Here is a 13821-nt window from a genome sequence, read left to right as displayed (position 1 = left end):
TAAGGCCTTCCATGGCACATTACCTCCTCCTTCCCATGCCCCAGCATCCTCTAGCATTCCAAAAAGTTCAAACTTCCTGGATGTTCAATTTTGAATGACACTTCCACTCTAATGGCTTCACCTTTACCTTCTCCCTATGTTTCTTTTTTTTCTAAAAAAATTTTTACTTGGGTCATCACCCAGATTTCCCCTCTACCTTTCTGCACTTCTCCCTTTCTCCTTTTCTGCCATGTTCCCATGCCCATCCCACCCCATGTACTGCTCTCAATTTCCTAAAGAAGGTGAGGCAACGTAGAGGTTGCCCAGCCTGACTATATATCTGCCCTAGGGTACAGCACACACACACACTGGGGGCAGCAATTAGGTGGCTGATTGTGGACTTTCAGAAGGACAGGCAGGAAGTATTACCCTCGAAGTAATCTGAGTCTCCCTAGTACTTCATTTCAGCATTTTAGGCATGCTCTTCCAGACTGAACTTATCCTAGCATTTTTGCCTTTGAAACTGGATTTTTTTTTTACCCCACATAATCTGTAAACAGTGGAGTATGTTGAAGATGGGCTTCTGCACTCTCCACCTCTAGAAACATACACTTTAAGTGAGAGACTCCCTTTCCTCTTGAGCTTTCTTTCAGAATAGGTTGAGCTACTTCCCATCTGGCCTCATACAAGGCAGAGAGGGGTCAGGGCTAATACCTGGGCATGACTACAAATAGCTTTTCTGACTCCCTTTTGCCTTCTTTTGTCTCCTTATTACCCTGCAAAGCTTCCCGTTAGAGGGTTTTATGTTGTTTTTCTGAAATACTTATTAACTCTTGATTAGAGACTTCAATTTCCCAATTTTCCCTTGAACTTAATCTCTCCAATTAGGATTTCAAGTTACAGATTATCTTTCAGGAACTATTTTTAGTATAATTTAGAGTTTAGAAGATTATTAGGGAGACAGGTACAAATAAAATAACCTAAAGGTATTAAAAAAATATATCTCCATTCTCCTTTGGTGGGGCTGGCAGAATTACAATGAATGGAAATGGTATGATGTTTTTTTCTCACTTCCCCTCATTTGTTTTGGACCACAGGCTCCATTCTGATTTAGGAGTCTCTCCTGCTCAGTATTTCAGTGATAATTCTCCCCATGGTCTACAGGATCCCTGTTCTCTTTGTTTCTATAGCAACAGTCCTGTGTTGCTTGGCTAGAAGCAATTTTCTGCTGCTGTGGTGAAGCCCCGTTTTTTCATTCCTTGCTCCCCTGTTGCCTTGGTAACCAGCCTCTCCCTCTTCTGGTCTCTCAGTGGTAAATTCCACCCCCTCCCTCCTCCCCCCCCCTCCCCCCGTAACAGTCACCTGGTCATGACTTGGACAGTGCTTTCCCATCTGTGAGTGAGTCTCCTCTGTCATGGTCAGATTATCATCATGAAATTAGCCTCCCTTTTGCTTTTTTTGCATAATTTCTCTGGCCTGCCTTCTTTCTGGTGGTTGTCAAGGTAACTGTACCCTCGGAAAATCTCCAGGCAAAGGCTCTACAGTTAACAACCATCATGTGAGAGTGTCTGCCAATATGTGGCCACACATCTCAATTTTAAAACCAGCCCCAGGCGGGTACCACAGACTGGAGAGAACAAGGCTTTTGATCAAAGCAGGCTGGATTGAAAAAAAGAGGTACAGGGGACCCTGGGATACATGTGAACACAAGGTTTAGGCTGGGCCTGCAGGAATGGTCATTATGCCAGCAGTGATTCAAGTGATTGAGAAATGTATTTATTGGCAGTCATTCTAGGCAGGCCTATCGTTTGTTCTAACCGTCCAGGGTGATTCCTCTGACCCAAGGGTGGTATGACCTGAGAGCTAGGCAGAGCCAAGTAGTCATCTCAGGGAGAAAGCAATTAGGACTCTTAAATTGGCTAACAAGGGGTTAGTAGAATAGGTATTTAGACACTTTCACACATTACTGAAAATTTCTCTGCCCTTAGGCTGCTGCTCTTACCTCTTTAGTGAGGCAGATGGGGTGTTACTATTATAATAATACAAAGTGTTCAACAAATGGTGGTGATTATGTGCCAGAGCATTGTAGCAGGTGCTTTTCAGACATGACTTCATTTTCTCCTTATGGCAATCCTGGGGGGTATTTAATGATGAAAAAAGTGAGGCTAAGCTAATTGTGTGAAGTGAGCTGATAAGTGGCAGAGTTGGGATTTGAACCTATGTTCATGTGATTCCAAAGTTTTTTGTTTTTTTTTTTGCCGCTCATGCCACATGCAGGCTCTGACTTCCCCAACCAGGGATCCAACCGTGCCCCTTGCAGTGGAAGCGCGGAGTCTTAACCACTGCACCGCCAGGAAATTCTCCCAAAGCCCTTTTTAAAAAATAATTAATTAATTAATTTGCTTATTTATTTATTGGCTGCGTTGAGTCTTCATTGCTGCCCCCAGGGCTTTCTCTAGTTGTGGCAAGTGGGGGCTACTCTTCGTTGCGGTGCGCTGTCTTATCATCGTGGTGGCTTCTCTTGTGGAGCACAGGTTCCAGGCGCGTGGACTTCAGTAGTTGCAGCATGAGGGCTCAGTAGTTGTGCCCCACGGGCTTAGTTGGTCCTCGGCATGTGAGATCTTCAGGGACCAGGGCTCGAACCCATGTCCCCTTTATTGGCAAGTGGATTCTCAACCACTGTGCCACCAGGGAAGTGCCCCCAAAAGCCCTTTCTTACATGTTGTGAAGTCTCCAGAATTTTGGTCCTCTCTGGACCTAATCTTCCCCACCCTCACTTTAATCTGAGGGTTGCTACTGTTTTATTCTTTCTGCCTTCCTTATTTTTCTTCTTTGTATGCTGTGGGTTGTTTACTTGCTTTTTTCTCTGTTCTCAGCCCATCTCCTGCATCCTTTCACCAAAGAGATGAAAAATCTTGTTCTGCCTTTCGATTGTGTCTGAGTTTGAGTTGCTGGATGAAAACATTAGAGCACCCGCCCTTGCCTGAGAACTGGCTAGATCTGATCCTGGAGAATGCCACCTGAGCTCACTGGCTGTAGCACTAGATAGGCAAGCCGTTCTCCTCTCCAGTAACAATTACTGGGTGTCTGTTCGGTATCAGGTACTGTACTGGAGATACGGTAATGACCTAGGCAGAATCTGTTCCTTTTTAACAGCCTGGAGAGAAAGTCAGACAATAGACATGAGGTCAATATGTAATTTCATATTATTATTAGTGCTATGAAGAAAAAGAACTAGGTGCCGTGAAAAAAAAGAATAATAAGGATAAATCTATTTTAGAGACGACCGCCATGCCCCACTTAAGAGAGGAGGCAGCTGAGGTTCTCACACCAGCTAGTTGATGGCAGTCACAGTCGCAGCTCCCGAGCTTAGAGACCTGGATCCCTTATTTCCTTCCTCCCTCCGCACCCTCCCTTCAGAGCCTGAGGTCTGCGCAGGCGCACTGACAGTTGCCATGGGGACAGCTGCTCCTGCGCAAGCGCAGACGCCTCTAAGATGGCGGCGGTGGCGGCTGCACGAGCTGTGTCTGTGAGCCCTGGGCTCAGGGGCCTGAAACAGACACTGCCTCTTGTAGTGATTCTCGGGGCCACGGGCACCGGCAAGTCCACCCTGGCGTTACAGCTAGGCCAGCGGCTCGGTGGCGAGATCATCAGCGCTGACTCTATGCAGGTATGACAGTGCGGCTGTCCCCTGCCTGGGAAACCGGAGGCCGCGTGCGGGCCTCCAGTCGAGTTGATACCCTGTCGCTTGGTGGTCGTGGATGCACCCCGAGGCTTGTGGGGCGGAGGAGGCTGGGGAAGGGCATTCCGTCATTCCTAGGCGCTCCCATATGCCAGACATCGTGCCGGGTGCTTCACTGCCATGATCTCATTTACCTCTCAAGACCTTACTGCTTGGTGTAGGTACTGTTATTATCTCCATGTGCCGATGAGGGAATTCACCTAGGGAGGTTAAACGACTGTCTCCGTGTGACAAAGCGAGCACGTGGAGATGGTATTTGAACTTTTAAGGCTGACATATAGGCGTCCAATATATACCTTTTTGAATGAAAATTATTCCAGAGCTTTTGCTATTTAAAAGTACCAGCGACACCAGGATAAATCATTTACCATCTACGAGTGTCTGTTGAGGGAATGAAGGTGTGGATAGTCAGGAGACCTGGATTCTCCTCCCTAATCATAGGCCACGTGACCTAAACAGTGTCGGTTTTTTGGGACGTTATTTATCTGTGAAGTGCAAAAAATGCCACCTACTTCATAGGGTTCTGGTGCTTAATAAGTGGGAACATGAGTGTTAGAAAGAAGAACAGGGTGGCCTGTCCTGAAAAAGTCCAGGCACTTGGCAAATGCTTGCTGAAGCTGAGATTTTTAACTTACTGGCTGATGGGAGTCAGGAGGCTTTGCTGTCTTCCTTGAGCCACAGGGAGGCCCAGAAGGAGTGTGTACACATCACACCTGGGAGCACATGTGCTCCGATCAAGGGTAAGTGACATTTGGGGTAAATCTGTGATGGAGGAATTACAAGTTAAGAGTTTTCACAGGGTAAATGAGATGCTTGGTGTCAAATCCCTGTCGCTGAACCTCGTAACTGATGGGTACTCAGCAAGAAGGGGCAGTCCTCCCCACTGTACCCCATAAACCTCAGGGCATGGTTTCCACCCTCATTAGTTCATTTGGGGTGACACGACAATCAGCACACATCAGATAATTAGGATAATTCAACAAATATTTGTTCGCAGCCTCTACTTTGTGCTGGCTTTGAGAGACAGACTTTAGCTCAGATCCCACCCTTGTCTTTTCTAAGATATGCAACCTCAGCCTGACCTCTTCATGTCTTTGTTTCTTCTGTGAAATAGGAGGGATAACGCCACTAACACGACATTATTGTGATGGTTAAACGAGGTTAAATATGTAAAGCACTAAATACAATATCAGGCACGTAGGAAGTGCTAAAAATATGATTAGGTGCCATTTTCTGCAAGGCCCTTTTGGAGAGAGAAAACTGCAGCCCTTGTCCTCAAAGAGTTCTGGTCCAGCCAAAGATGAAACAAAGCAAGTTAATACATGTTGGAGCTGAGATGTTAACACTGTTTTGCAAGGGACGGGGATGGGAGGTGGGGAGCAGAGAGACTACAAGTGTAAGATCTTAGATAAACCATAGAATTTCTGAGAAGAGAGAGATCAGTGAAGGCTGATATAGTCATGGAAAGCTCTCTGAAATGGGACTTGAAGGATAGATGAGTTTTGGGTAGATAAAGAAGAAAAGGCAGTGTATCAAAGGAAGAAACATGAAAGAAGATTTAGAAGGTGAAATGAGCCTAGTGTGTTTGTAGGACAGTGAAAGGAGACTGTTTTTCAGGTATTGTAGATATTGTGGAATGGGGGATGAGTCACGTGATGAAGGGGATGAGTCACATGATGAAGGCAGTGTGTAAGAAGCCTTCATTTGTTAGCAGTATGCCTGACAAATTGGATTTGGGGTGGGAGGGGCATACCAAAAAAAAAAATCCAAGAATGTAGTAATAATAGATCTTCGGCCTGATACTTCAGAGACTTGGGTAATGTGGGCTTCAGTATGATGGCATTTCACTGATGATATCTAAGGTCCATTCCAGACTTAATGTTCTATAATTTCAGGTTGGCCTGTTAGTGGGAATGAATGGAAGAGAAAGATGTAACATTTTGAAGGTAGTATCATGTTACAGTGTGAGTTGGTCACTGCTTGGGGAAAGAAGAGAGCAGTACACACAATATGATTCAGGTTTGTGTATGGTGAGTCTGGAAGTCAGGAAGATCTGGTGGGGCACAGTGGAGGTGGCAGCCGGACATCCGTGGGAAAAGTCTAGCGGATGTGGAGAATGCAGCAGGTATGATCCCACGGTAGGACTCTTACACTCAGAGGTTTCCTCTGCCTGGTGGAATCTGTTCCCGTACAAAAGCATGTGGCTTGCTTCCTCTCTTTGTTCTTGTCTTTACTTAGATGTCATCTTATTGAGGCCTTCTCTGACACTCCTATTTAAAACAACACAACACCCTGCTGCTCCCTGTTTCCCCCTCTTCCTCTTACACCACACAGAGTCCTTGTCAGGAAAGTGTTCTCAGTAAAACATCTTAATTTTATATATGTTTTTAAGTAAATTAGCAGGTTCTGGTGCTAAGGATTGGTTATAGCTCTGTAATTGCTGTTATCCATTATTCAGAAATGTTTCTTTACTTATAGCTGTGTGCCATAAGGTTGAGCTTGCTAGAGGTCCTGCTGGACGTGAAGTAGGCCGCATCAGTCACTTTGGGCCTTGTATAGTGCTGATGATATGGTAGATCCTTAACATTTGATGAAATATTTGTTGACCTGTCTTATCACAATGGCACATCTCGATCCATTTAGATTCTTCCTGTGGTTAATAAATAACTAGAATATGGAAATTAAATTTCTTTCATCCTTGGGGTGCCATGAAGATTAATTAATGTGTATAAAACACCTTGAAGATAATTGAGGTTTCTGAACTGGCTATAGGTTGTGTTTAATTTTGGCTATACCTTGGGTGTTCATAACATGGATATGGATATGTTCCTCTCAGACCCGTTGGAAAACATTGACCTTTGATTTTTACTTTTCAGTTCAAATAATGAAATAAAGTATCTCTGCCCCATTTACTGTGGGTATACGCAATTTTTCATTTCTTTTTTTTTTTTCAGATTTATTATTTATTAATTATTTGTTTATTTTTGGCTGTGTTGGGTCTTTGTTGCTGCACGCGGCTTTCTCTAGTTGCGGCCAGCGGGGGCTACTCTTGGTTTCAGTGCATGGGCTTCTTATTGTAGTGGCTTCTCTTGTTGTGGCGCACAGGCTCTAGGCGCATGGGCTTCAGTAGTTGTGGCATATAGGCTCAGTGGTTGTGGCTCACAGGCTCTAGAGTGGAGGCTCAGTAGTTGTGGCACATGGACTTAGTTGCTGCGCGCCATGTGAGATCTTCCCCGACCAGGGATCGAACGTGTCCCCTGCATTGGCAGGCGGATTCTCAACCACTGCGCCACCAGGGAAGTCACCCGCAATTCTTCATTTCTACCTTTGCTCACCATGACCCTGTTAGGGTAGTGCTGCTCTGCTTGTTTTTTAACCAATGGAAGGAGACAGTGCTTTTCAGTGACTTAAGTTGACTCAGAAAAGTTTTGGTAAGCATGTGAACAAATGATATTCTTGATGTTGGAGTTAACCAGCTTTTTGAAAGAACTTTTTCAGTTTCAGTTAAATCCACAGGCAGAATAACTTAAATTTGTATAGCACTGTTTATAGAATGCTTACATATGCTGTTTTATTCTCACAGTAACCTTGTAAGGTAGATATTACTATCACTTCACAGTTAAGGAAACAGGTACAAGGTCTTACAGTAAGTAGCAGACCTGGAGCTGGACATAGGTCTCTGCTTTGCATGCCCAGTATCTTATCTATGCACAAAGTTGTCCCTTTTATTTTATTTTATTTTTTTATTGGAATATAATTGCTTTACACTCTTGTACCAGTTTTTGAGGTACACCAAAGTCAATCAGCTATATTTATACACATATCCCCGTATTCCCTCCCTCGACTCCTCCCCACCCTCCTCGTCCCGGCGCTCTAAGGCATCATCTATCATCGAGTTGATCTCCCTTTGCCATACAGCAACTTCCCACTGGCTGTCTATTTTACAGTTGGTAGTATATATATGTCTATGCTGCTCTCTCACTTTGTCCCAGCTTCCCCTTCACCCCCCAACCTCATGTCCTCCAGTCCATTCTCTGCACCTGCATCCTTATTCTTGTCTTGTCACTGGGTTCATCAGTACCATTTTTTTTTTTTTTAGATTCCGTATATATGAGTTAGCATACACTATTTGTTTTTCTCTTTCTGGCTTACTTCACTCTGTATGACAGACTCTAGGTCTATCCACCTCATTACATATAGCTCCATCTCATTCCTTTTTATAGCTGAGTAATATTCCATTGTATATATATGCCACATCTTCTTTATCCATTCATTTGTTGATGGGCTTTTAGGTTGCTTCCATGCCCTGGCTATTGTAAATAGTGCTGCAATAAACATTATGGTACGTGTTTCTTTTTGGATTATGGTTTTCTCTGGGTATATGCCCAGTAGTGGGATTACTGGATCATATGGTAGTTCTATTTTTAGTTTTTTAAGGAACCTCCAAACTGTTTTCCATAGTGGCTGTACCAACTTACATTCCCACCAACAGTGCAGGAGAGTTCCCTTTTCTCCACACCCTCTCCAACATTTGTTGTTTCTAGATTTTGTGATGATGGCCATTCTGATCGGTGTGAGGTGATACCTCATTGTGGCTTTGACTTGCATTTCTCTAATGATTAGTGATGTTGAGCATCTTTTCATGTGTTTGTTGGCCACCTGTATGTCTTCTTTGGAGAAATGTCTCTTTAGGTCTTCCGCCCATTTGTGGATTGGGTTATTTGCTTTTTTGGTATTAGGGTGCATGAGCTGCTTGTATATTTTGGAGATTAATCCTTTGTCCGTTGTGAGTTGTTCCTTTTAGATGAGGCAGGAGCTGTGGGATTCAGTCATTAGAGAGTATTTCTTGACTTATATGACACTCATCCCTCACAGGAGTGTGCTACATTTTGATCAGGTTGTAAAATGTATTTTAGGATTCATATTGTTTAGTGTGAATTCATAATGATATCTCTCAAGTTGAGTGCTGAGCTGAGTGGTGGCCACATGATGCATTGCTTTAGGAGGCTAAAATTTACTTCAGCTGAGATATAACTTAATGTCAATAATTTGATGATACCAAAGATAGAGAGTATTTACTGGAACAGAGGGGAAACTGGGCCTTGTGGATAGCCTGGCCCGAGCAGTAAACTTCCTTGTTGTAACAGCCACACAGACTAAAGGGTGCCCAAATGAAAAGTGTGATAATTAGAAAGTTTTTTCAGGTTTCCGAATTGATCTTTCTAAAAACCAGTATTTGAATTTTAATAATCTCTTTTGGAATGCTGCCCAGAATTTTGTATTTCAGAAGTGTACCAGTAACTCAGAAAGGATTGTAAAACACTGCATTAAATCTTACATTCTCTTGCACCTCATACTTCTTTGTCATCTCTTTGTCCTGCCTTAACTGTAGGGTCATCCCAAGGCAATCTCAGCAGGGCATTTCCCATCCAGGGAAAGTGCTTGTTTTTCGTAAACATTGAAGAAGTAAGTGCCCTAAGTATTGAGGTAGCTTCTTTGAGATAAAACCACAATGGGGTGTGAAGGGTAGTGTGCCTAGGGTGATAATATTGTCATGGAACGTGATAGACAGTGACTTGCTTTTTTTTTTTTTAGTGACTTGCTTTTGTAGCTGTGTAGCACCTGAGGTCCTGTCTGGCCTCTCACTTCTCATTTTTGCTCAGGGATTTGTTTAGTGGGAAGACAGAAGTAACTCTCTGAGGGATTACTTTCTTAGGGACTTCTGCTGGGCTCAACTGTGGAGGCCTGACAAAAGTGAGAAACAAGATTTGTGCTTAATTTTCTGTGTTTTCCAAACCCCAGTCTCACAAATTGTAGAAGCATAAATATTCTCAGCTAGCAGTAAGAGTCTAAATTCAAGGAGGGACAGGTAATACAATCCCTGTTTTCCAGGATGGAAAAACTGAGGTGCAGCAAGGTTAAAGAGCAGACTAGAGATCACACTGCAAGACACTTGCACACCTGGGAACTGGATCTGGGTCTTCTAACTTATATGTAGTATCTGATATATTGCAGGAAGATGATACTGGAGGTCTTCTTTTCAGTCTGAGTCTTTTTCTTGACATGTAAATTTAAGGTACAATGCATCGCCTTCAGTGACTGGATGAAACATTGTACTGAGAAATTTGAAGGCACTTGCCAAAAGATGTACAATGGCTGCCTGGAAATACAGACTACCAACTATATGCCAAGAGAAAATAAACAGAGTGTTCTATTTGGGTTTATAGAGAGGAAGTATCTCTAATGCCTTAGTTCAAGTCCTGTGGAGAAGCAGTAGTCATACATAGGAGCACAGTTCCCTTGTGTTTGCCTAAACCTACAAGAGGGGAAGCAAATTATTTTTGGCAGTCTGACTAGTAAGCAGACCATGTGTCATCCAATAAATGTGAAATTCTGCATTCTTTGTCTGCTTTGGGACATAATTTAGGAGCAGTGTTTTTTTTTTTTTACCAAAGGACTGTCTGATAGTGCTCAAGGGAGATCTGGGTTGCATGGGGGAGGGATATGAAAGGAGAGATGGGATAGTGGATCACAGTGGCTTACTGGGACATGAAAATGAAAGGTAGAAAAACCTGTTAGCAGGAGAAACGAGGGCTGTCTGGAGGCTACTTGCCACAGCTGACAGAGGCAGTTTTTTAAAGGACTGAGCCTGAGAGTAGGCCAGAGGAAATCTCAAAATTTTTGACTCATCTAAAAATACATTTATTAATTTCTAGGTCCCTGGGTACACCTTCATTGTGATTGAATTTGGTTTTCCTTTGGCTACAATATTAAGGTTGGGTGGGTTGTATGTATATATTCAGTTTTTTTGCAGCTGTGGGAAGAACTTTGAAGTCAAACCTCCCATGTTATGTAAGGAAAGTGAAGTGACTACTGGCTAAGTGGGAAACCATAGGAGAGCACAGATGGGACTTGCAGTTTCAGATTTGTGAGGATGAGGTGCTGCCCTGATGTTCCAGTGCCTGGGGCAGGGTGTTGAAACAGCTTCACTTCAAGAAGGAATATATGTTTGAAGGGAATAAGTTATTTGGGTATACAGGAACTCACCTTTGTGCTCTGCATATACTCTAGTATGGCTGAACTGAATTGGTTGTGGTTTCCTGTGTAGTTTGTTGGATTCTTTAGATGAACTTGAATCAGACCAGGGTCCTGTTTCCCTCTTTGCTTACCTTTGGGGCCCTACTTCTGAGCTAGACTTCATCACTGCTCCTTCCTCATTGTGGCAGCCAGAGTTCAAGCTCTTACCACTGTACCATGAATAATAAGGATACTGAAAATAATAACAATAATAAAATGTCAGGCAGTGTTCTAGAAGTTTGACATATATTATCTCATTTAATATCCTCACCACAACCTTATTAGGTAGGCACTATTATTATCTCACCCCTTCCAAAAATTACTTTCTTGAACCCTCATCTCTGTGCTATTCTATGTTTTTTCCTCTACCCACCTCCTATTTATTTATCCATTCATCCTCCATCCCATTTTTTCCCTCTGTACCACTGTATACATTTTATCAGGTAGAGAAGGAAAAAGAATATTCCTGACAAAAGAATAGCATGAGCAGAATAAAGGAAGAGTAAGAACGCATGGTATGTTTTCAAGGAATGACCAGCAACTCTCACTGACATAGAGGCTGCTTGAGGGACAGTAGTCAGAGGTGAACTAAAAATATAGACCCTGGGAACAAATTGTAGAGGCCCTTGAGAGGCGTGCCCTGAGGTTTGGGGTTTTAAACGTGGAAGTGATAGTAAATCTATTTCAGAAGGTAACTGTGATGGCTGGGTGGAGAGTGGGTTAGAGAGGGACAAACAGTTTAGGATTCTGTTACATTAGCCGGGGGGAGAGAGGTTGGAATTGGGCTGGGTAAAAGGGGTAATCATTTTGACATTTTGGAGACAGAACCAGTAGGATTTGGTTGTTGAATTGGAAGCATTGTGAGAAAAAATAATGGAGAACAAAGCTTTTTGTGTGTTTGGAGAAAAGGAGACATGCTTGTTTAAAAAAATTCCAAATAATACAGAAAAGTACAAAGGAAATATCACCATAATCTTAGCATCCATAGATACCCATTTTAACATTTTGGTGCACATCCTTCCAGACATTTTGTTTGTGTATTCATGCACGTGTATTTTTTTTTCCAATTTTTAAAAATTGTAAAATACATATAACAATTTATCATCGTAACCATTTTTAACTGTACAGTTCTGTGGTATTAAATACATTCATAATGTTTGTTGTATAACCACCCTCCATCTCCATAACTCTTTTCATCTTGTAAAACAAACTCTGTAAACAACAAGATGCTACTGTATAGCACCGAGAACTATATTCAGTATCCTATGATAAACCATAATGGAAAAGAATATAAAAAAAAGAATATATATGTATAACTGAATCACTTTGCTGTACAGCAGAAATTAACACAATATTGTAAATCAACTATACTTCAATAAAAAAACTTGATTAAAAAAACAAAGAGGGGTATTTCCCTGCTGGTCCAGTGAGTAAGACTCTGCACTCTCAATGCAGGGGGCCTGGGTTCGATCCCTGGTCAAGGAACTAGATCCCACATACATGCCGCAACTAAGGGTACACGTGCCACAACTAAGACTCAGTGCAGCCTAAATAAATAAGTAAATAAATATTAAAAAATAAAAATATAAAGAGGGACTTCTTAGGTGGTGCAGTGGTTAAGAATCTGCCAGCCAATGCAGGGGACTTGAATTCGATTCCTGCTCCAGGAAGATCCCACATGCTATGGAGCAACTAAGCCCTTGAGCCACAACTGTTGAATCCGTGTGCTACAACTACTGAAGCTCACGTGCCTAGAGCCTGTGATCCACAGCCAGAGAGGCAGCTGCAGTGAGGAGCCCACACGCCACAGTGAAGAGTACCCCCCTCTCGCCACAACTAGAGAAAGCCCATGTGCAGCAACAGAGACCCAACGCAGCCAAATAATAAATAAATAAATAAATTTATTAAAAAAATAAAACCAGATATCTCAAGTTAAAAGAAAACAACAAAAACCCTGAAACTCTGTACTTGTTAAATGATAAATCCCTACTCCTTCCTCCTACCCTTGGCAACCACCATCCTGGATTCTATGTCTATGATTTTGACTGCTATTAAGTACCTCATGTAAGTGGAATCATAGTATTTGTCTTTTGTATGACTCGCTTATTTCACTAGCATAATGCCCTCAGGGTTCATTCATGTGGTATGTTTTAGCATAAATTGACTCATACGTTTCATGCTGTTCTGTATCTTGCTTTTTTTCCCCCCTCTTAACAATATGTTGGGACTTCCCTGGTGGCGAAGTGGTTAAGAATACGCCTGCCAATGCAGGGGACATGGGTTAGATCCCTGGTCCGGGAAGATCCCACGTGCCGCAGAGCAGCTAACCCCGTGTGCCACAACTACTGACCCTGTGCTCTAGAGCCTGTGAGCCACAACTACTGAAGCCCGTGTGCCTCGAGCCTGTGCTCTGTAGCAAGAGAAGCCACTGCAATGAGAAGCCCACCCACCGCAACAAAGAGTAGCCCCCACTTGCAACTAGAGAAAGCCCTCGCACAGCAATGACAGAAGACTCAACATGGCCAATACAGAGAGAGAGAAAGAAAGAAAGAAGGAAAGAAAGGAAGAAAGAAGTTTGTTGAAGAAACCAATATGTCACAGATGTCTGTTGTTTTTTTTTTTTTTTTAAATTGGCTGTGTTGGGTCTTCATTGCTGCGCACAGGCTTTCTCTAGTTGTGGCGAGTGGGGGCTACTCTTCGTTGTGGTATGCAGGCTTCTCGTTGCAGTGGCTTCTCTTGCTGTGGAGCATGGGCTCTAGGCATGTGGGCTTCAGTAGTTGCGGCACATGGGCTCGTTATTTGTGGCTCACGGTCTCTAGAGTGCAGGCTCAGTAGTTGTGACGCACGGGCTTAGTTGCTCTGTGGCATATGGGATCTTCTCAGACCAGGGATTGAACCCATGTCCGCTGCATTGGCAGGCAGATTCTTAACCACTTCGCCACCAGGGAAGCCCTCTTTTTTTTTTTTTTTTTGGTTACGTTGGGTCTCAGTTTTGGCGTGCTGGATCTTTAGCTGCAGCGAAC

General features: G+C 43.1%; 1 protein-coding gene across 4 annotated transcripts in view; it reads left to right on the top strand.

Moving 5' to 3' along the window:
• Positions 1-3475: 3475 nt before the first annotated feature.
• Positions 3476-13821, top strand: part of TRIT1 (tRNA isopentenyltransferase 1) — a 47931-nt gene continuing 37585 nt past the window's right edge. For all 4 annotated transcript variants that reach the window (XR_009048830.1, XM_057706391.1, XM_057706372.1 and 1 more), the window contains exon 1: positions 3476-3649. Coding sequence is in view for 3 of the 4 variants with exons in the window: in XM_057706391.1 (XP_057562374.1) it covers positions 3476-3649 (174 nt within the window). In the remaining variant the exon portion in view is untranslated. The remainder of the gene's footprint in view (positions 3650-13821) is intronic.

Source organism: Hippopotamus amphibius, chromosome 1 (assembly GCF_030028045.1).
Source record: "Hippopotamus amphibius kiboko isolate mHipAmp2 chromosome 1, mHipAmp2.hap2, whole genome shotgun sequence".
Lineage (NCBI taxonomy): Eukaryota > Metazoa > Chordata > Mammalia > Artiodactyla > Hippopotamidae > Hippopotamus > Hippopotamus amphibius.
The sequence above is the reverse complement of the archived record's forward strand: the minus strand, read 5'-3'. Positions and strand labels throughout refer to the sequence as shown.